Raw genomic sequence first — 24,440 nt, forward strand, 5'->3', positions numbered from 1 at the left:
TCCTGTCATTATGATGTTAGCTGGTTATTTTGCTTGTTAGTTGATGCAGTTTCTTCCTAGCATCAATGGTCTTTACATTTTGGCATGTTTTTGCAGTGGCTGGTACCGGTTGTTCCTTTCCATGTTTAGTGCTTCCTTCAGGAGCTCTTGTAAGGCAGGCCTGGTGGTGACAAAATTTCTCCTCATTTGCTTGACTGTAAAGGATTTTATTTCTCATTCACTTATGAAGCTTATTTGGCTGGATATGAAATTCTGGGTTGAAAATTCTTTTCTTTAAGAATGTTGAATATTGGCTGTCACTCTCTTCTGGCTTGTAGCGTTTCTGCTGAGAGATCTGCTGTTAGTCTGATGGGCTTCCCTTTGTGGGTAACCCGACCTTTCTCTCTGACTGCCCTTAACATTTTCTCCTTCATTTCTATTTTGGTGAATCTGACAATTATGTATCTTGGAGTTGCTCTTCTCAAGGAGTATCTTTGTGGCGTTCTCTCTATTTCCTGAATTTGAACGTTGGCCTGCCTTGATAAGTTGGGGAAGTTCTCCTGAATAATATCCTGAAGAGTGTTTTCCAGCTTGGTTCCATTCTCCTCGTCATTTTCAGGTACACCTATCAGACATAGATTTGGTCTTTTCACAGTCCTATATTTCTTGGAGGCTTTATTCGTTTCTTTTTACTCTTTTTTCTCTGAACTTCTCGCTTCATTTCATTCATTTGATCTTCAATCACTGATACCCTTTCTTCCACTTGATCGAATTGGCTACTAAAGCTTGTGCATGCGTCGCATAGTTCTCGTGCCATGGTTTTCAGCTCCATCAGGTCATTTAAAGTCTTCTCTACATTGTTTATTCTAGTTAGTCATTCATCTAATCTTTTTTCAAGGTTTTTAGCTTCTTTGTGATGGGTTCGAACATCCTCCTTTAGCTCAGAGTTTGTTATTATCAATCGTCTGAAGCCTTCTCTCAACTTGTCAAAGTCATTCTCCGTCCAGCTTTTTTCTGTTGCTGGAGAGGAGCTGCGTTACTTTGGAGGAGAAGAGGCACTCTGATTTTTAGAATTTTCAGCTTTTCTGCTCTGGTTTCTCCCCATCTTTGTGGTTTTATCTACCTTTGGTCTTTGATGATGGTGATGTACAGATGGGGTTTTGGTGTGGATGTCCTTTCTGTTTGTTAGTTTTCCTTCTAACAGTCAGGACCCTCAGCTGCAGGTCTGTTGGAGTTTGCTGGAGGTCCACTCCAGACCCTGTTTGCCTGGGTATCACCAGTGGAGGCTGCAGAACAGCAAATATTGCAGAACGGTAAATGTTCCTGCCTGATCCTTCCTCTGGAAGCTTCGTCTCACAGCGGCACCCAGCTGTATGAGATGTTAGTTGGCCCCTACTGGGAGGTGTCTCCCAGTTAGGCTACTCGGGGGTCAGGGACCCACTTGAGGAGGGAGTCTGTCCGTTCTCAGATCTCGAACTCCGTGCTGGAAGAACCACTACTCTCTTCAAAGCTGTCAGACAGGGACGTTTAAGTCTGCAGAAGTTTCTGCTGCCTTTTGTTCAGCTATGCCCTGCCCACAGAAGTGGAGTCTACAGAGGCAGGCAGGCCTCCTTGAGCTGCGGTGGGCTCCCCCAAGTTCGAGCTTCCCAGTCGCTTTTTTTACCCACTCACACCTCAGTAATGGCAGATGCCCCTCCCCCAACCTCGCTGCCACCTTGCAGTTCAATCTCAGACTGCTGTGCTAGCAGTAAGCAAGGTTCCATGGGCGTGGGACCCTCCAAGCCAGGCGCGGAATATAATCTCCTGGTGTGCCATTTGCTAAGACCGTTGGAAAAGCACACTATTAGGGTGGGAGTGTCCCAATTTTCCGGGTACCGTCTGTCACGGCTTCCCTTGGCTAGGAAAGGGAATTCGCCAACCCCTTGCACTTCCCAGGTGAGGTGATGCCCTGCCCTGCTTCAGCTCACACTCCATGGGCTACACCCACTGTCCAACAAGCCCCAGTGAGATGAACCCAGTACCTCAGTTGGAAATGCAGAAATCATCCCTCTTCTGCGTCACTCAAGCTGGGAGCTGTAGATTGGAGCTGTTGCTATTCAGCCATCTTCAACACATGGTCAACCTTGTTTCACTACGCCTCAAATCTATTTACCTCCCTCCCCCACCACGGGGCTCCCACCAGATTATTTTGAAGCAAATCCTGGACGTTATGTAATTTCATCTGTTTTTATTTTATTTCAGTTTCTATCTCTAAAAAAATAAAGGACTACCTTTTTATTTTTTATTTTTTTTGAGATGGAGTCTCACTCTGTCGCCAGGGCTGGAGTACAGTGGCGTGATCTCAGCTGACTGCAATCTCTGCCTCCTGGGTTCAAGCAATTCTCCTGCCTTAGCCTCTCAAGTAGCTGGGATTACAGCCGCCCAGCACCACGCCCAGCTAATTTTTTGTATTTTTAGTAGAGACGGGGTTTCACCATGTTGGCCAGGCTGGTCTCGAATTCCCAACCACCTTGGCCTCCCAAAGTGCTGGGATTATAGGCATGAGCCACTGCGCCTGGCCAGGACTACCTTTTTAAACAACCACTATACCATTAATATCACACTTTATAATTTTAACAGTAATCAAACACAGAGACATTGTTCACATTTCCTTAATTGTGCACCACCATGCCTGGCTAATTTTCTTTTTTTTTTTTTTTTGGAAAGATGTGGTCTCACTGGCCAGGCATGGTGGCTCACGCCTGTAATCCCAGCACTTTGGGAGGCCAAGGTAGGTGGATCACTTGAGGCCAGGAGTTTGAGATCACCCTGGCCAAAATGGTGAAACCCTGTCTCTAATAAAAACATGAAAATTAGCTGGGCGTGCTGGCACACACCTGTAGTCCCAGCTACTTGGGAGGTTGAAACAGAGAATCACTGGAACCCGGGAGGCAGAGGATGCAGTGAGCAGAGATCACACCACTGCACTCCAGCCTGGGCAACAGAGTGAGATTCTGTCTCAAAAAAAAAATAAAAAAGAAAAGAAAGAAAAAAGAAATGGGGTCTCACTATGTTACCCAGGCTGGTTTCGAACTCCTGGGCTCACGCGATCCTCCTGCCTCAGCCTTTCAAAGTGCTGAGATTACAGGCGTGAGACACCGCACCCAGCCTGATATGTCTTTTTACTGCATTTAAACCTACAAGTTCCTTGTCCCTTTTTATTTTCCTTGCAGTTTACTTACTGAAGATACTGGGTCATTTGTCCTGAAGTTTCCAAAGTCTAGATGAGCTACTTTATATTCCAGTTCAATACTGAACTACCTGTAGTTCCTAAACATCATGTTGTTACACTTTTGTGCCGTTAGCATAGCTCCTCTCTTTCCTTCTAATATCCTCTTAGCACAGAGCTCTCTAGACAGTGGGCTGTGGAAGCCCAGTGAGGACTCTATGAAGGTTTCCCGTTCCCCAACTTAGCCATACTTACCCACCACAGTTGGCTCCATTGGTACCTAGATGCATTCGGGGTTCACTTGAGGCAAGCTTGATCAGTTCATTCCACTCCTTCTGCCATTCATCCTCTGTGTATACCAGCCCTGACTGTGTGAAGGACAGGCAGGGAACATCGGGCAATTAGAGGCTGGGTTCTAAGAGGCAATACCTATTCTACCTTACTCACTGTTACTCCACTCCCTAATCCCTTAGCACTTGGTTTACAAATTATACTACAAAGTCAAATCTCTTCCCTCTTTTACAGTCAAGATCCATGAACGAATAGTCTATGACTATTACACTTCTTTATAATCCATTCTTTTTTGACCTATTGCAATCTGTCCCGTTTCTGCCCTCCATCCTGCTCACCCACCTGCCACATACCATTTCACCTACCTGATTTTGGTAAAGAACAATGACCTTCTAATTGCCAAATTCAGTGCACCCTGGTTCTCATCTTAGCCTTCCCACGGGTTATTTTCCTTTTTAAATTTTCTTCACCATTAGCTTCCATAAGATTGCTTACTATTTCTCTAAACTCCGTCTGCCCCCAAAACAGTTGTGGTGTGTCAATGATTTTCGCCTTGGTTCCCTCTGGGTGATCTCTTCTACTGCCATAATCTCACCCACTACCATCTGTATGGTATATACCATCTATCTCCAGTCCAGATTTATTAATTTCTTTTTTTTTTTTTTTTCAGACAGAGTCACCCAGGCTGGAGTGCAATGGCACAATCTTGGCTCACTGCAACCTTCACCTCCCGGGTTCAAATGATTCTCCTGCCTCAGCCTCCCTAGTAGCTGGGATTACAGCACCTACCAACATACCCAGCTAATTTTTGTATTTTTAGTAGAGACAGGCTTTCACCATGTTGGCCAGGCTGGTCTCAAACTCCTGACCTGGTGATCCACCCGCCTCAGCCACCCAAAATGCTGGGATTACAGGCATGAGCCACTGCACCCAGTCTAGACTTCTTAATTTCTATATTCATATATCCAGCTACCTACTGGAGAATGCCACCTGCCCATGGCTACCTCAACTCTGTAGTCAAAATAGAACTCCTGTTTTTTCCCAAACCCACTCTTCTTTCTATTTTCCTACCTTAGTGAATAGTACCAACTATCACCCAAACATCCAAGCTCAAAACCAAGGAATTATTTAATATTCCTCTCTTTCTTTCACCCACCCCACACCTGGATACCTTCGTTTTTTTTTTTTTTTTTTTTTGTTTTTTTTTTTTGAGATGGAGTCTCGCTCTGTCGCCCAGGCTGTAGTACAGAGGAACAATCTCGGCTCACTGCAACCTCCATCTCCTGGGTTCAAGCGATTCTCTTGCCTCAGCCTCCCAAATGGAAACGCTGCATACAAAGCCTACCTCCTGGCCCCTACCCACTTCTCTAGTCAGATATATCTCACTGAATTAGCTGTAGTTCCTGAAATGTACCGTGTTGTTTTATACCACTGAGCTTTTGTCTAAGTTGTTCCTTTTGCCTGGAGTAGTTCACTTTCTACTGACCTTGTGAACAATTTCTCAACTTTTAGGACAGAACCCAAGTATCATTCCTCTAAATAGTCTCCTATATCTCCCTTGGTAGTCAACCACTCCTTCCTTTGTATCCTCTCTCCCTAACTGCTATAGAGTTGGTTTTTGTTGTTGTTGTTTTTGTTTGTTTGTTTTGAGACAAAGTCTTGCTCTGTCACCCAGGATGGAGTGCAGTGGCATGATCTTGGCTCACTGCAACCTCTACCTCTCAGGTTCAAGCAATTCTCCTGCCTCAGCCTCCTGAGTAGCTGGGACTACACATGCATGCCACCATGCCTGGCTAGTTTTGTATTTTTAGTAGAGATGGGGTTTCACCATGTTGGCCAGGCTAGTCTCGAACTAACAGGTGATCCACCTGCCTTGGCCTCCCAAAGTGCTGGGATTACAGGCATGAGCAAGCGCACCCGGCCGGCATTAACTGCTACAGAGATGTCTATCATGAGAGTCATACATGTTATAACCTGTTGCAATTATATATTTACATGTCCATCTTCTCCTCTACTCTAGGATCAGGTTTTATGCAATACGCCCAAGGTCTATTTTGTGACTGTAATCAATAAACATATGCTAAGTGAAACTACAATTTTTACCAAAGGAGACCAGGCAATGGTACAAGCAATTTTAAAACACGTTGGCTTTAGGATGTATATAATGATAAGGGAAATAAGTTTACCTTATTCATTTTATTTGGCTGACATTAGTATTAAAACGAGTCTACACTGCTTAACCGCACACTGACAGAGTAGAAGGAATCACTGGAAACATGAGGGGGACTGGGAACAAATTTAATTGGAAATTTTTTAATGATACAGCTATTTGACACATTTCAATTTGTAAAATGCTATCACAAATTTTACTTCAATTAAAAATAAAGAGAGCGGGCTGGGCACGGTGGCTCACGCCTGTAATCCCAGCACTTTGGGAGGCGGAGGCAGGTGGATCACGAGGTCAGGAGATTGAGACCATCCTGGCTAACACGGTGAAACTCCGTCTCTACTAAAAAGTACAAAAAATTAGCCGGGCGTAGTGGCGGGCACCTGTAGTCCCAGCTACTTGAGAGGCTGAGGCAGGAGAATGGTGTGAACCTGGGAGGCAGAGTTTGCAGTGAGCTGAGATGGTGCCACTGCACTCCAGCCTGGGCGACAGAGCAAGACTCTGTCTCATAAATAAATAAATAAATAAAGCAATGCCCAGGTTCTATATGGAGTGCTGCAGTCACTCCAATAGACGCATCCGGAGGGATCCGGCTCCCTCTTCCTCGCCTGTTTCTGCTTCCTGTTATAATACACACAGCCACTAGATGGTGTACACTTCTAGCTTTAACATTTAAGAAACTATTCCTGAGTCTCACCACCAATTTCAACATAAAACAAGGAAGCCCAGGAAATCAAAACTTACTTAGTGTGGTTTTGGTACTGGGGAGCTAAAGGAAGCTTCCCAAGTTCATTATCCCCCTCCTACCATTCCCACTCCCAAGGTAGGTATAATGCTATGAATGGTCTAAGCTAAGACAATTATGAAGGCCACATTTTCAGTATGAACGTTCACTGCGCTGAGCAAAAGGAGTAAAACGATCACTCCATTACTAGCCACTATTTTCTATGCATGTTGGGGACTTTTAGAGGGAAAGGCTGACTTTGAGAGGGAAAGGCTGGCTGGCCAAGGATAGAACAAGGTATTTCTGGGTTTCCTGGTTAAATACCATTATAATCTAACCCCATCTTTAGAATAACAGCTGTAATTGCTTTAATAACTGAAATTGGGTACACTTATTTTCTGGCTGTTGCTGTCATTTCTACTTAATAGCTGGCATGTTCTGGTTTGGCCTTTTCTTGCTTCTGCAGGGGTTAAGGTTCCGGTATTATCTGAACTCAACAGTGAAGAGGACAAAGTTGACTGCCACAAAACTGACTGCTGACTGGCTTTGGATTCTAAATTCTAGGCTAGCTCTAGCTTTTGGTGCTAATAAAGAATGTCATTTATGTGGCCTTGCCCCTATGGGTTTATTTCCCTCAGGAATCTTCTGGGGAAGACTGGCTGCTCAAGGACAGGATTCTGATCTTAATATCATCCTACTTTTAACAACTGGATTATATGTTTTTGAGGAAGAAACATAGCATGTTCTACTTACATATTAAATCTTCAGGACATAAAATTCTAAATAACTAAAACAAAAAAAATCTCTTCTATATTGTCAGTTATGACAGAGCTGACTACTCTGTCATAAGCTGACTACTACAGTGGTGCGACTTTTCTCATTTCTCATAAAATGAGAAAAAAAGAAAGATGGACGAAAAAGGAAAGCTTCTGAAGAGATACTGCCATATTAAATGCCAGAAAGATCCAGCCATAACATGGCAAAAAAAAAAAATAGATATAAATAAAAAGCAGGAGATATAAACATAAGAGACAGAATCACAGGAAAAGGAAATAGGGAGTCTCATTATTTTTATGTAAAGGCATAATGTCATTATTGAAGGGAAGTAATCAGCAAACTTTTTCTGTAAAGGGCCAGGTAGTCAATAAGTATGGACTTTGCAGGCCATATGTTACTACTCCGCTGTTGGAGGAAGAAAGCAGTTACACATGTAAACATGCAAGAAATGCGCAGGGCTGTGTTCTGATAAAAGTGGGTTTTTTTTTTTTTTTTTTTTTTTTTTCACAAAACAGCCATAGTTTGCCCAACCCATTTTGGAGAGGGCAAGTACAAACAATCTGTTGTTACTCCCTTATATAAGAGCAGCCTCAATATCTGTCAAACTCCTGAGAAGTACTGTTCAAACTCAATTAAACAGGTATGCTTTTTGTGTGTGTGTGATTAGAATGCTGGTTCCTTATGCTTTTTAAAATTTAAAATAAACTAAAACTGAGTATATGAAAAACAAATGGTATTTATGTCCAAAAAGATTTTTAAGTATTCACATTTCTATAGGGGCTGAAAACGTAAGTCTTTAAAAATTGATCTAGCCTTATTACAAGCAAAAAAAAACAAAACAATACAAAAATCCTATGGAATTGTCATAACTCATTTTGCAAAATACTGCCACTAAAAGCTATAAAGCACCTATTGGGGGAAAAGCACAATGTTAGATAACCTCTCTGTAGGTCTCATGCCCACCACCACTTCTCATGACCACATCAGAAGGCATTTACCCCACCGGCGTTAACTGCATTTTGTCCAATTTTCAGGATCATAAGGGGAGTCACACCGACTTAAACACTTGGAAATATTTTCTACTGGCAGGCACCAGGTGACTCTGGTAGCTAGGTAACTTTAGGAAACAAGGTGCTCCCACCCACACTCTCCCACCTCTTTATTCTGCTGTGTCTGCTGCCACCTCCAGCGCCTTTTCAATGCTTCCTTCTCGACTCCCTTCTCCATCAGTGCATACAAAGCTTTCCGCAGCATCAAGTCCCGATCATGGAAACCCCACATCCCTGTGGCAAAAAAGCATAATGGTAAGATACCTCAGCTTGACTCTGCTGACTGATGTATTTTTAGTAGAGACAGGGTTTCACCATATTGGCCAGGCTGGTCTCGAACTCCTGGCCTCAAGTGACCCCCCCTGCCTTTTTACCCTCCCAAAGTGCTGGGATTATAGGTGTGAGCCATGGCACCAGGCTGCAAATAATATATTAAGTTGTAAATTGACTTAATTTTTTGTTTATTTGGTTTTTTTGTGGGTTTTTGTTTTTGTTGTTGTTTTTTTTGAGACAGAGTTTCACTCTGTCCCCCAGGCTGGAATGCCATGTGTGGTCTTGGCTTACCGCAACCTCCGCCTCCCGTGTTCAAGAGATTCTCCTGCCTCAGCCTCCCAAGTAGCTGGGATTACAGGTACCCACCAACATATCCGGCTAATTTCTGTATTTTTAGTAGATACAGGGTTTCACGATGTTGGCCAGGCTGGTCTTGAACTTCCGACCTCAGGTGATCGGCCCACCTTGACCTCCCAAAGTGCTGGGATTACAGGTGTGAGCCACCACGCCTGGCTTTTTATTTATTTATTTATTTATTTTTTGAGACAGAGTCTTGCTCCGTTGCTCAGGCTGCAGTACAGTGGTGTGATCTCGGCTCACTCACTGCAACCTCCGTCCCCCGGATTCAATGATTCTCCTGCCTCAGCCTCCCTAGTAGCTGAGATTACAGGCACCTGCCACCATGCCGGGCTAATTTTTATATTTTTAGTAGAGACGAGGTTTCACCGTGTTGACCAGGCTGGTCTCAAACTCCTGGCCTCAAGTGATCTTCCCACCTTGGCCTCCCACAATGTTGGAATTATAGGCGTGAGCCACTGCACCCAGCCCTTACTTTAAATGTTAAGCCTATTTACAGCGGGGCATGGTGGCTCCCACCTGTAATCCCAGCTACTTGGGAGGCTGAGGCAGGAGAATCGCTTGAACCCAGGGGTGGAGGTTGCAGTGAGCCAAGATCATGCCCCTGTACTCCAGCCTGGGCAACAGACTGAGACTCCACCTCAAAAACTAAATAAATAAAATAAAGTAAGTGTGTGTTACAAAGGACTGCTAAAAATGTATCTTTTTCATACACCAAAAGAATAAATATCAAGTAGAATTGTACACATACACACACATCTAGCTATACATTGCTGGCTTACTCCTACTCACTACTCTTGGGGTCAGCTTTCAAAGCCAGCCCAAGCTAATATCTGTGCTCTCTTCACTATCTCACTCACAAAGGCAGGGCTCACTCCCATTTCCTGTTGTGCCAACATAAACACACAGACATGCACATATGCATGCACAATCTTGCTCTGAACCATCATTTCTGCCTAAGATCAAGGTTGTCTGGATCAAGTCCTACACATGAGATTTGACTCAACTGCTTCCTTTCTGCAGGCAAATGGAGGACTGCTTTCAAGACTCACCAAGGGAGGCTGCATGCAGGAGACAGTTCCCATCTCCAGTAGTTGCCAAAGGAAGCAGCCTCTGACAGGTGGGATCCACACTCACCCACCAGTTCAAACGCCCTGTAGAAACAAGATATTGGAGGAAAAGGAGATTATCCATGAAGCTCTTCCCACCTTCCTATTTCTAAAACACTCCAAAGCAGCCTCCTCTAGGATGCCTACCCAGAATAAAACCATCACTCGATTACTCTTTATATCTTCTTCACTTATATCTAGTCAGTCAGAATCTTGTGAGCACAATTGGTTAGATCAGTGAGTAGTGTCAATTTTGTCCCAAAGGGACACTGGCAATGACTGAAGATATGTTTGCATGTCACAACTGGTAGCGGGATGCTACTGGTATCTAATGGGCAGAGGTCAGGGATGCTGCTAACCTGATATAATGCACAAGGCAGCTTGCAAAACAAAGAATTATCTAGACCAAAATGTCAATAGTACCAAGGTTGAGAAACCCTGGGTTAAATGATGAGGCTAAGGACATAAGTTGAAACCGTTGACTGCTTGGACTGGCTCTGATTCCTTCCCTCCACTCAGGAGACGAGTATGTATCACAGCAACAAAGCTCAGCAAAAATACATCATGAACAAAACAAAAACAACTCAAAGCATGTATTTAAGGTGTCTTATGAGTATCATCTGCATATATGACAGTATGTCAGCATGTGTGGGGTGTGACTTTAAAGGAATAAGCAGTAAGATAAAGTACACAAAACACCCAAGAAAATAAGTTTTAATTCCATACAGTCATCCCACAATTGCCAACCCATTATTTACATGAGGAAAATATTTTATGAGTGATGCGTAAGTTTTCTTGAACTACTGCGGAGCATAGTTTCTTGAACTACTGAAAGAAAAACTGGCTTATAAACTCCCCAGACTTAAAATTATTAAGTTAGATAATTTACTAACTTAAAAAAAACATTACAAATAGATGTATATGGTTAGTATAGAAGGTTATGAAATGAAAAATAAAAGCTTCCTTTCCATGCCCTCATCTAACTCCAGTTCTTATCCCACGCAAGCATTTTAATGCCTAATTAGATTTTCCAAAATTCGCAGCTGCCTTACCCTGTAAGAATTAATTTTAACAATAATTTAAGATAAACACAATTACAAAGGTAAATACATTTGGGGGGATAGGTTCACTACTGTGCATCATCTACAGCATTGGTCATTTTTGTTCACAAGGGTGTTCCAGGGCCATTTATAATTAGTTGTATTTTTTTCATGTATTGATTTCTAGGTATTGATTCCTAGGCCTTTTCACATGTATATCTGGTTTCTCTTCCATCAAACAGGAAATTCCCAGAGTAAAGTATCTAATCTGTATCCTTTCTTTAAGGACAGCACAAGTTTATCCCACTGACTCCTGACTTTGACTGCAATCAGATCACACACTTAAACTGGAAGCTACCGATCAAGCACAGCCCCTCCACAAGGCTGCCTGTAGGTGGAGAGTAGAGGGAAGAGCGTGGGAGAGGAAGCACTCACTGACCTGCCTGTTCCAAGGCAACCAGCATGGACTGCTCAATGAGGTCTCTCTCTATGAAGCTGCGGAAGTCTTCATTATACACAGTGAGATCTGGAAGCTGGAAGGCACAGATGGGCATTTCCAGGGGGTGCTCATTGCTCCCCCCACCCCCACCATTGGAGGAGACATGGGACCGGGCCAGGGAAACAATGCTGGAGCTGGCGTGGGAGATGCCCCTAGACAGGCGTTTTTCTGCAATGAGAAATGGAGTCACCTTAGAACACACACAGCCCACTTGGAGAATTCTACACTGATGTGGTGATAGTTACCTCTCAACAAGGTTTACAGTCAGAGAAAAACTAAGTCTAACTGACTACTGAATTTCAGAATCCTTTTTCTGAAGCCAAATACAATTGGAGAAATAGAGAAAGTATTTTTGCAGGCACTCACATTAGCACCAAATATCCATTCCTCTTTCTACCCTTCTTTGGAATTTGCCTGATCTTCCCCTCCCTCTGACTCTGTCTTCCTCCACTGCCATTATTTCCCAATGTGATAGGGACCTATTCATTTAGCAATTTAGTCATTGTTTGGTGGGAGGAGAGGGAATAAGGGAAGTGAGGTTTCACTAGACTAGAGTTAGTCAAATAATCTCTGGTAATTTCAGGGTCTTGGAAAATACCTTTTCTAAAGGGTATTTTCATTCTAGAAAGATTATAAAAGATTTCCATTATAGAAAAGAAAATCCTTTGGGAGGCCGAGGCAGGTCGATCACTTTAGGTCAGGAGTTCGAGACCAGCCTGGCCAACATGGTGAAACCCTGTCTCTACTAAAAATACAAAAATTAGCCGGGCATGGTGGTGTGCCCCTGTAATCCCAGCTACTCAGGAGGCTGAGGTGGGAAAATTGCTTGAACCTAGGAGGTGGAAGCTGCAGTGAGCCGAGATCATGCCACTGCACTCCAGCCTGGGCAACAGAGCAAGACCCCATCTCAAAAAAAAAAAAAAAAAAAAAAGACAATCAACAATAAATCTTACACATTTGGGAACTTTCTTCCTACATCAATAACATTAATCTATACTGCTTACTACAACTTTTCTCAATACACATTATTTATCAGAAATTTATAGGGACAGTCAATTCTTAACAGTCTATAGAGGAGGGCAATAATATAGATAGTACCCCACATCATTTCATTTGTTTTGAATACATGACACTTGTAATTCCCAAGCAGATATTCCATTGTGATTATAATTTGCTCAGTGCAGTATTACAGTACATTTGTATGGCTTCAATTATGTAACAATTTAATGACGATCCAAAGGAGGCAAAATTTCAAAAGCATGTTGGGCCGTTCTTAATACAATATTTGCAATATATGATACACAAAATAAACTGAGTTGTCTAAAGTTATCTTATAGTGATGTTATTTTTAAAATACGTTTTAGTTTTGTTTTTTGTTTTTGTTCTTTAATTGAGAGAGTCTCACTCTGTCACTCAGGTTGGAGTGCAGTGCTGCAATCTCAGCTCACTGCAACCTCTGCCTCCCAGGTTCAAGAGATTCTCCTGCCTCAGCCTCTGAGTAGCTAGGATTACAGGCGCATGCCACCACACCCAGCTAATTATTTTTGTATTTTTAGTAGAGATGGGGTTTCTCCACATTGGCCAGGCTGTTCTCCTCAAACTCCTGACCTCAGGTGATCTGCCAGCCTTGGCCTCCTAAAGTGCTGGGATTACAGGCTTGAGCCACCACGCCCACCTTAAAAATATTTTTTAGGTATTCGTAGGCTGGGCATGGTGGCTCACACCTGTAATCCCAAAACTTTGGGAAGCCAAGGTAGAAGGATCACTTGAGCCCAGGAATTCGAGACCAGCCTGGGCAACAGAGTGAGACCCCATTTCTACAAAGAATCAAAAATTTAGCTAGGCGAGGTGGTGCGTGCCCATGGTTCCAGCTACTTGGGAGGCTGAGGCGGTAAGATCCCTTGAGCCCAGGAGGTTTAGACTGTAGTGAGCTGTGTTCCGCCAGCCTCACTCCAGCCTTGGGGGACAGAGCAAGACCCTGCCTCAAAAACAGTACCACGTGCCTATGGTAAAAAATTAATATACTATCAAAAAGTATCAAATGATTTCACAAGGAAGTCTTCTTCTCATTCAAAATTCCTGATCCCTTCCTCAGAGGCAAACTTTTGTATCCTTCTAGAAATTTTTATGCATACAGAAGCATACACAGGTTTTGGTCGGGCGTGGCGTCTCACGCCTGTAATCCCAGCACTTCAGGAGGCCAAGGCGGGCAGATCATGAGGTCAGGAGATCGATACCATCCTGGCCAACACAGTGAAACCCTATCTCTACTAAAAATGCATATACAGCTTTTAAAATAGTCTTTTAAAACACAAATGAGAGTATACTACATACACTGTATTGCATCTTATCTTTTTGAAAAAAACTATATATATATTTTTATATGGAGTCTCACTCCATCACCCAGGCTGGAGTGCAGTGGCGCAATCTAGGTTTACTGCAACCTCTGCCTCCTGGGCTTAAGCAAGTGTCCTGCCTCAGCCTCCCGAGTAGCTAGGATTACAGGTGTGCACCACCATGACCAGCTAATTTTTGTAATTTTAGCAAAGACAGGGTTTCACCATGTAGGCCAGGCTGGTCTCGAACTCCTGACCTCAGGTGATCCACCAGCTTTGGCCTCGCAAAGTGCAGGGATTACAGGTGTGAGCCACCACGCCCAGCCCCTTTCTGAATAGATTTTAGAAATTTTTCCAAAACAGTACACCAAGTTCTACCTAATTCTTTCTAATGACTGCAGAGTATTCCACAATATGGATGATTACAATTTACTTAACCACTCCTTTACTAATGGACATTAAATGTTTTCAGGGATAGGCACAGTGGCTCACACCTATAATCCCAGCATTTTGGGGGGCCAAGTCAGATGGATTGCCTCAAGGAAAAAAAAAAAAAGTTTCAAGATGTAATTATTGTAAAATAATGCTGCTGTGAGTAACCTTATATGCTGCATTTATATATTTCTTTTTTAAAATTTTTATTCATTTATTTATTTACTTTTTTGAGACAGTCTAGCTCTGTCACCCAGGCTGGAGTGCAGTGGTGTAATCTCAGTTCACTGCAACCTCCGCCTCCCAAGTTCAAGCAATTCTCCTGCCTCAACCTCCCAACTAGCTGGGATTACAGACATGTACCACCAAGCCTAGCTAATGTTTGTATTTTTAATAGAGATGGGGTTTTACCATGTTGGCCAGACTGGTCTTGAACTCCTGATCTCAGGTGATCCGTCCACCTCGGCCTCCCAAAGTGCTGGGATTACAGGCGTGAGCCACCACACCCGACCTTATGTATTTATTTAAAGGATACATATGTGCACATACACATATATGATAAATTGCTAGATATCAAATTGCTAAGTCAGAGTACGTATGCATTTTAATTTTGATAGATATTGGCAAATATTAACAAATTACCCCCCAAAGAGGTAGTGGTTCTTTCAATTCTACCTTTATGTGAACTTTATATCAACAAGGAGATTGTTATTCTCCTTCCTCTATTTCTTTCACAGTATCTGAGGAAGGCTTTTATACAAGATAACACTAAAGATGCAGAGATGCAGTGAGGGACTGCAGCACCTGGGCAGACTGAGGCCCCCTCAATCTGGGTTCAGCTGGGAGAAGGGGAAGAAATGGAATCACCTCCAATGAATCACTAGACTTTATGACTCCATTTAACAATCCCCTCCCTTCCTACTCCATATACGGAAACATTCCCCAGTCACCCCAGTACCTTGAACGATGTCATCCTGCCGTTGGAGGATGGGTCGGGGAGGGCGAGAAGGCTCTCTGTCAGAAAATCCTTTTTCAGGGGTCCTGGAGCCACCAATCCCCTCACTAAAGGATGGGGGTAGGTTCCCAGCATGGACTTGACGTAGCTGTTCAAAATCACTGAGGGCGGCACTTACGTCCCAATTCTTTCCTGTCAGGAGACAAAGCAAAAAGCAAATTGTGCACCCATAGTATAGAGACACAAAGATCACACTAACTATCCTATCAAAACCAGCATGCAAATACGCATGCACATAATCATTCTTTTTTTCCTTACCCTGCTTTAATTTTCTTTATAACACTTCAATCTAACTTACCAAATGTCTTTACTTACTTATTTGTTGTCTATTTCCTAAGTAAGTGCCATGAAAATAGAAACTTTGTCCCTCTGAACTAAAAGAGCCCTTAAAGATCTAGTAACCTAAAATTAAAACTTCCTTTTACAGATAAAGTCTAGAGAAGTAAATTATTTGCCCAAAGTCACAGCTAGTTCACACCAGACCCAGTAGGACGCAAGCCCAGGTCTCCTAATTCTGAGATCCAAAGAGGTTCTTAGTCTACATGTACTCTAGTGTGCCCTAAACCACTAAACCTGCATATAAGATCATGGGCTTGTGCATTTTCTAGTGAAAGAGTTCATAGCTGTCATCAGCTTATCAAAGGAAACAGTATTTCCCCCAAATTTAAGAATCACCATTCTACTAAAGAAATGACCCTGAGGCCGGGCGCGGTGGCTCAAGCCTGTAATCCCAGCACTTTGGGAGGCCAAGACGGGCGGATCACGAGGTCAGCAGATCGAGACCATCCTGGCTAACACGGTGAAACCCCGTCTCTACTAAAAAATACAAAAAACTAGCCGGGTGAGGTGGCGGGCGCCTGTAGTCCCAGCTACTCGGGAGGCTGAGGCAGGAGAATGGCGTAAACCCGGGAGGCGGAGCTTGCAGTGAGCTGAGATTCGGCCACTGCACTCCAGCCTGGGCGACAGAGCGCGACTCCGTCTCAAAAAAAAAAAAAAAAAAAAGACCCTGAAAGATAAGATTTGTCATAATGCATTTTTCTGATGCTTTCTCCAGCTAAATTATTCAACAAATATGCACTGTATAATTGCTCACACTTCTTTCTCTTCTATTCCATCTACCACCACCTTCATTCAATTCCTATCACCTACTGTCCTACTTCCAATCCATTCCAAAGAATCCCATGAGATTAATCTTTCTAAAGCATAGTTGTGATGATTTTAGTTCCATAATCGAGATTTTTAATGGTTTACCACTGCCTACAGAATAAAACTCAGGCTCTTTGGCCTGATACTCAAGGCTTTATATGTCCTGGCCTACTTATCTGGCCTCTTCTCTGTGCTTCAATGTACTTATCCGTGAAAATGCAGATGACAGTAACAGAACCAACCTCATAGAGTTGTTATCAAGATTAAATGAGCTGAAAGCACTTAGAATAGTGCTTGGTTTTACTTACAATTTTACATCTAAATCATGACTGATGATTTTACTTCTAAATCATTACATTAGCCAATTGTTCTGACTCCCTTTGCTTACTCTGTTCCAGTCATCACTGACCTTGCTGTTCCTAGAACATGCTAAGTCCACTCCCACTCTAGGGCCTTTCCACTGACTATTCCCTCTACCTAGAAGGTTCTTTCCCCAATATATCCACACAGACAACTCCTCATTAGCTTTAGGTATTTGCTTAAATATCACATTGTTAGTAAGGCCTACCCTGACTTAAAAATCAAAACCCACTTCATCATTCCCTTTACTCTTCTCCATAGCACTTAACAGTTTATAATATACTTTATAATTTACTTAGTTATCACATTTGTTGTTTATCGACCCTCTCTCCTGCTAGAACATGAAGGCAGGTATTTTTGTTTTGTTTTGTTAGAGCATCCAGAACAGTACCTGGCACACAGTAGTTACTCAATAAATATTTGTTGAATTAATGGAGAACTCTTCTCCTGAATCAATGCATGAATGAGTGACATCTGCCTTGAGCATCAGATCTATACTTCCAACTGTCTGCAAATCTCATTAAAATCAGGTCTTCCTAACAATCCACATGGCCAAATTGAGTATCCATCATTTTCCTTCCTAAAACTTGCTGCGTCTCCTCTTCCTACATTCCTTAAATCAGTAATGGCATCACAATCCCTCCAGGCCCTGAAACTTCAGTCATTTTCAGCTCCTCAAGTTTCCTCAGATCACACTCTTCCTCTTCCCTCACCACCAAGTCAATCTTCATAGTTGTTTGTACCCCTAAAACATCTCTCAAATCCATTTCTTATTATCCATTTTTATTGCCACTGCCCGATTTGAGGTCCTCATAATCTTTACTTGGTCTTTGGTCTTTTAGGAAGGAATTCTCTATCTGATCTCTCTCCTCCTAATCTCTTTCCTCTCTAATTTGTTCTTTATGATAGTTTACTTTTGATTTCTTTCTCTTCTTTTCTATTATCAGTATTGAACAGTCCTATTAGCCAGGTGTGGTGGTGTGTGCTCGTAGGCCTAGCTACTCAGGAGGCTGAGATGGGAGGCTCACTTGAGCCCAGGAGGCAGAGGTTGCAGTGAGCTAAGATCACACAACTACACTTCTGCCCGGATGACAGAATGAGACCCCATCTCATACAAAACAAAACAAAAACCGAACAGTCCTATTGAAATACAATCAGTTAACTTGTTGTTATTGAGATGGAGTCTTGCTCTGATACCCAGGCTGGGGTGCAGTGGCACACTCTCGGCTCACTGGAACCTCCTCCTCCTGGATTCAAGCAATTCTCCTGCCTCAGCCTCTCAAGTAACTGCGATAACAGGCGCGTGCCACCACTCCCGGCTAATTTTTGGTGTTTTTTTTTTTTTTGAGATGGAGCCTTGCTCTGTCGCCCAGGCTGGAGTGCAGTGGCCGGATCTCAGCTCATTGCAAGCTCTGCCTCCCGGGTTTACACCATTCTCCTGCCTCAGCCTCCCAAGTAGCTGGGACTACAGATGCCCGCCACCTTGCCCAGCTAGTTTTTTGTATTTTTTAGTAGAGACGGGGTTTCACCGTGTTAGCCAGGATGGTCTCAAACTCCTGACCTCAGGTGATCCACCTGCCTCCGCCTCCCAAAGTGCTGGGATTACAGGCATGAGCCACTGCACCCGGCCTCAGTTTTAAAAGAAAAAACAAGCAACAGAAAGAAAATGAGGATGTGGTCCTTTTATGCCCCTTCTAAACTTTTTTCTTTTTTTTTTTTCTTTTTCATTTTTGAGATGGAGTCTCATTCTGTCGCCCAGGCTGGAGTGCAGTGGCATGATCTCAGCTCACTGCAACCTCCACCTCCCGGGTTCAAGCCATTCTCTGCCTCAGCCTCCCAAGTAGCTGGGATTACAGGTGTGCACCACCATGCCTGGCTAATTTTTGTATTTTTTTAGTACAGACAGGGTTTCACCATGTTGGCCAGGCTGGTCTGGAACTCCAGAGTCTCGTTCTGTCACCCAGGCTGGAGTGCAGTGGTGCAATCTCGGCTCACTGCAACCTCCGCCCTACTGTGTTCAAGCAATTCTAACACTTCAGCCTCCTGAGTAGCTGGGATTACAGGCATGTGCCACCATGCTGAGCTAAGTTTTTTGTATTTTTCCTTCTAAATTATCTTAATTCCACCCACTTCTATCTATTGCTACCACCTTAGTCTACATCATCATCATCTGTCACCTGAACTAAGGCAATATTCCTAACTGTTTTAATCATTTATTCTCTGGCCAGAGTGTTCTCTACAAGTACACTGTTAAAAACTCAAATCCAGTCATGTCACTCCCCTGATTAAAATCCTTCACCAGTTTCCTAGTGAACTTAGAATAAAATTTCAACTCCTCACATCATAGCCTACAAAGGCCCTGCACTCTCTTTTTTTCTTTTCTTTCTTTTTTTTTTCTTAATAACTTTTTGTTGTTGTTGTTGTTGAGACAGAGTCTCACTCTGTCACCCGGGCTGGAGCGTAGTGGCAGAATCTCGGCTCACTGCAGCCTGTGCCTCCCAGGTTCAAGAGATTCTCCTGCCTCAGCCTCCCGAGCAGCTGGGACTACAGGCACCCGCCACCACACCCAGCTAATTTTTGTATTTTTAGTAGAGATGGGGTTTCACCATGTTGGCCAGGCTGGTCTCAAACTCCTGACCTCAGGTGATCTGCCTGCCTCAGCCTCCCAAAGTGTTAAGATTACAGGCATGAGCCACTGTGCCCAGCCTCTCTCTTTCTTCCTTTCTTTTCTTTCTTTTTTTTTTTTTTAAAGAGATGAGGTCTTGCTATGCTGCCCAGGCTGGTCTCAAACTCCTGGACTTAAGCGATCCTCCCACTTCAGCCTCCCAGGTAGCTGGGATTATACCTGGCTAGAGCCCCTATTTTCTGCTTCCTATCTATCTCACCAGCTTCCTACCACTCTTGCACCATTCTTACTACCTCATTATTAATAGTTTCTCCAATGTGCCAAACTCTCTTGCACCTTCGGGCCCTTGCACAAGCTGTTTATTCTGCATAAACACTCTCTTCTATATCCCTTTGTCTTGCTGCTCCTACTTGTCCTTCAGGGCTCAGCTTAAAAATCACTCCTCAGAAAAGGCCTTCCTGCACTCTAGATCTAAGTTAGGGTTCTTTCTTCACTCTCACAGAACCCTCGACATTTCTTTCACAGCATGTGTGTGTGTGTGTGTGCGTGTGTGTGCGTGTGTGTGCACGCACGCAAGCGCACACATGTGAGCATGCTAGCAATGATTTATAACATAATTGTTTACAGCCACACTCTGAAACCAGATTGCCTAGGTTCAAATCCTACTTAACTTCACTGAGCCTCAGGTTTTAAAATTATAACTCCAGGATAATAAAACTTTATTGTACAGTGGTTGTGAGAATAAAATAACGTATCTCAAGTACTTTGCACATATTGAACACTCATAAGTGTTCAACACGTTATAAGAGGAATGCAGAAACGTTGAGGATTTTATGAAAGAGGAAACATTTGAGCTGAATCTTGAAGGACAAGGAGAATAATAGAGGAAAGAAATGCTGCAAACTGAGGAAGTAACCTAACATGATCACCGAGAGGTGACAAGTCAGGCCTGGCTGCATAGAAGTATAGGAAAAAGTAGTAGGAGATGAAACTAAATATGCAAATTAGGCTGGGCACGGTGGCTCATGCCTGTAATCCTAGCACTTTGGGAGGCTGAGGTGGGCGGATCACGAGGTCAGAAGTTTGAGACCAGCCTGGCCAGCATGGTGAAACCCCATCTCTACTAAAAATAAACAAATTAGCTGGGCACCTGTAGTCCCACCAGCTACTCGGGAGGCTGAGGCAGGAGAAACGCTTGAATCTGGGAGGCGGAGGTTGTGGTGAGCCGACATCGCGCCACTGCACTCCAGCCTGGGTGACAGAGCAAGACTCCATCTCAAAAAGAAAAAAAAAAAGAAAATGCAAATTAAAGGCAAAGCTATACTGAATTACTAAACTGCAATTTAAACCCTGATCTTCTGTTTCCAAACTCATGCTCTCCTCACAGGTAGCCAAGCAAATGTCTAATTGTCACACCTTGTTAAGGGCTGGCAATTTAAAATATTACCTATGTATGCTAAGAACTTGCCCCTTCCCCATAGGCCTGCCTGTTTGTGTCATTACATATTTTCATATTGCCATCTATTATTTGTGACTGTAAATAAAGAATCCTAGGGACATGATTCTAACCCTTCAGGACCTTAAAATCTAGAATATTCAGCTGGGCACGGTGGCTCATGCCTGAAATCCCAGCACTTTGGGAGGCTGAGGCAGGTGGATCACCTGAGGTCAGGAGTTCGAGACCAGCCCGACCAAAATGGAGAAAACCCATCTCTACTAAAAATACAAAATTAGCTGGGTGTGGTGGTACATGTCTGTAACCCCAGCTACTCCAGAGGCTGAGACAGGAGAATTGCATGAACCCGGGAAGGAGGAGGTTGCAGTGACCCAAGATTGCACCACCACACTCTAGCCCGGGCAACAACAGCGAAACTCCATCTCAATAATAATAATAATTAAAAAATCTAGAACATTCAAACTTATGTATATAAAGATATAAGTAAACAAAAGCAGCAAAATGAAAACATTAAATTGATCTACTCAACATAGAATTACCTGTAATGTATGTTATGTAAGGAAAGAACAAAACCATGGATGATCCCATCATGAAAACCCTAAAGACACTTATATATAAAGAGGAAGTCTTAAAGATCTAAAATTATGTTTTTAGGCTGGGCACAGTGACTCATGCCTGTAATCCCAGCACTTTGGGAGGCCAAGGCAGGCAGATTACCTGAGGTAAGGAGTTCAAGACCAGTCCGGCCAACAGGTGAAACCTCAACTCTACTAAAAAATACAAAAATTAGCTGCATGTGGTGGCAGGCACCTGTAATCCCAGTTACTCGGGAGTCTGAGGCAGGAGAATTGATTGAACCTGGGAGGCACAGATTGCAGTGAGCCAAGATCGTGCCAGTGCTCTCCAGCCTGGGCAATAGAGCGAGACTGTCTCAAAAATAAATAAATAAATGAAAATAAAATAAAATTATGTTTGTAATGAACTAATATAAAATTTCACTTGCACTGCCTGAGCATAAACTGACAGTGGAAAAAACTACCCCAGGAAGTTCAAGGTGAAAAAGGGATTTTAAAATTTCAAATTATGATGGGTTACACACAAAGTATATCATTAGAATTAACTGTAGGGCCTACCATACACAAAGTATCTTCCTGATCACCTTAAATGTTCCAAATCATCCTAATGATAAATACTACATTTTACTTTCTTTTTTCTCATTCTCCCCTACAACTCCTCACCTTCTAGGAGATCTCGCGCTAGCCCTGGCTCTGCTCCTGTGGAACGGACAAAATCCGACAGAACAGCATCCATGTCCAGGGTCATGTGATCATCAAGTACTTTCAGCCAGCTGGATGTAGGTAGAACATAGATCAAAATTCAGGCATCCACCTGAGGAATAAATAAATACATAAGGCTCAAATTACACTGGAACAGGATAATCACAGCCCCATGTCAGCACCTTCCTAACCAAATGGGGAAACTATCCTAGCTCATTCATTTCAGTTGAATTTTAAAATACAGCACTTTAAAATTATGAAGAGTAACATTTTATTTCCTAACTCTTCATTAACATTAATATCTCAACATCTACATTAACCAGTAACCTGTAATACCACTCTGAAAAATGCTTTTCCTGTACTTTTCCTGAGTACTGCTTTTCTACCATGAGTTTGCTTATCCAAACTAAAGAAGGAAGCAACAGGCTACTATCCTGAAGAACTCCCCACCTGCAATAGTCTCTAACATGGTAGCTTTGTTTATTTCCTTCCTGGCACTTGAATACTCTCAAATTATTTTAATTAGTTGCTGTCTAGCCATCTCCTCTAATATAAAAGTTTCTTGAAAGCAGGAAACTTGTATGTCTCCTTCACTAATATATCCCCTGCATGTATCACTTGGCACAGTGCTAGGCACACTGGCCCTCAATAAATATTTGTTGAGTGAATGAACAATTACTATACACTGGATAATTTCAGAGTTGACTAGTGTTTTGATGCTAGCAGAGGAGTAAACTGATAGCTAAAACTACTCAAAATACAATATTAGGCCAGGTGCAGTGGCTCACGCCTTTAATCTCAGCACTTTGGGAGTCTGAGGCAGGTGTATCACCTGAGGTCAGGAGGTTGAGATCAGCCTGGCCAACATGGGGAAACCCCGTCTCAACTAAAATTACAAAATTATCCAGGTATGGTGGCAGGCACCTGTAATCCCAGCTACTCGGGAGGCTGAGGCAACAGAATCACTTGAACCCGCGTGGGGCGGACTTTGCATTGAGCCGAGATCACACCACTTCAGCCTGGTCAAAAGAGTGACTCTCCATCTCAAAAAATTAAATTAAATTAAATATAAGTTACTCCACAAAGCAGAGTGGGGACCTGAAAGGTTCATAACAAGAGTCAATCTCTATCCATTAACCTCATGAACCCAGGAAACACATCTACTCCAAACACGTCTTTCTCCACGCAGGACAAATGACTGCCAAATAAGTTCAACTGAAAAAGATCTCTTCTTTCAGACTTTGGCAGAAATTATGTCCCTGACCTGACAGCTGGCACCAATCCAACATTCCTCTGAGGTTAAAAGTCAGAGGGAAGCAGTAAGAGTGAAGAACAATCTCTGACCAAATTCTGCCAAGTTTACAGTTTTCTATAGAAGACTCATTCATTAAGTCGCCAGGTACACTTTCCCTACCATACCCACCAATCCCCTGCCTTTTGGGAAAGGTCAAAGTATAATTGTTGAAGGCAATAAGTGACAAGGCAAATAAACAAACAAGATTTGTGGGTTATAAAACCAGTAGGTCACGAACTTGCTAACACTGGATTTTTTTTTTTTTTTTTTTGAGAGAGAGAGATGGCAAAATAGAAATTATTCTCTCTTGTCCTGTTCTAGTAGTACAAGAGATCCGTGAGTGCAGGGACACGATTTCTTCATTTTTGTAACTCCAAGATCTAGTGTAGCATCTACAATATAGTAGGTAGTCAAATGTCTGAAGAATAAATGATTCAATGACTAAGCCAACTTCCACATCAGCTACCAACAAACCAACCAATTTGAAGCTTAGCAGATCAGAAATTCTAGGGCACTTCTTATCACCCTTCTATTTCTAAGTTTTAAAAACTCTCCTTTCTAAAGGGACATCAACCATGCTGTCACTACTCTTACCACCCTCACACTATATGAGTTTACCTACATACACCTATATGTATTAACTAGGTGACTTTGGTCAGATTACTTACAGGGTTTCAGTTGTCTCTTCTATAATCTAGACTTGGATTAGATGACTCCTAAGATACTTTCAAGGTTTAAAAAATAAACTTCTTCAGTTCACTACAGCCTCATGATCTATGATCTTTGACTATCTATTATTCTAGATATTGTCAATTTTAAATTTACCTGAGTTTCAATATCATAATTATCAGAAAGAATTACTAATACATAAAGAACTTTTGGTCTAAGATACCTCAAATTCAAAATGTCAAGTTATAAAGTAAATCAGTCCCTACCTTCAGGAATTAGGAATTAAATTCAGAATCAATAGATGAATAAATCCTCCTCCCATCCCCCAATATAGGCAAGAATTTCTTCTCCAAACC

At 42.7% G+C, this 24,440-nt stretch overlaps 1 protein-coding gene across 3 annotated transcripts in view; it reads right to left on the bottom strand.

Annotated features, from left to right (window-relative positions):
- The window catches only part of OTUD7B (OTU deubiquitinase 7B), a 71,583-nt gene that overhangs the window by 15,334 nt on the left and 31,809 nt on the right, over positions 1-24,440 (bottom strand). For 2 of the 3 annotated variants that reach the window (XM_050749868.1, XM_050749878.1), the window contains exons 2-7: positions 22,083-22,233; positions 15,200-15,388; positions 11,414-11,641; positions 9,878-9,979; positions 8,302-8,429; positions 3,443-3,555 (exon numbers count right to left, since the gene is read on the bottom strand). In XM_050749868.1, coding sequence (XP_050605825.1) covers positions 3,443-3,555; positions 8,302-8,429; positions 9,878-9,979; positions 11,414-11,641; positions 15,200-15,388; positions 22,083-22,167 — 845 coding nt within the window. In that variant the 5' untranslated portion in view covers positions 22,168-22,233. Of the gene's footprint in view, positions 1-3,442; positions 3,556-8,301; positions 8,430-9,877; positions 9,980-11,413; positions 11,642-15,199; positions 15,389-22,082; positions 22,234-24,440 lie in introns of those variants that run through there. The other variant, XM_050749887.1, reaches the window with a different exon arrangement.

The sequence above is a fragment of the Macaca thibetana genome, chromosome 1 (assembly GCF_024542745.1).
Source record: "Macaca thibetana thibetana isolate TM-01 chromosome 1, ASM2454274v1, whole genome shotgun sequence".
Taxonomy (NCBI): Eukaryota; Metazoa; Chordata; class Mammalia; order Primates; family Cercopithecidae; genus Macaca; species Macaca thibetana.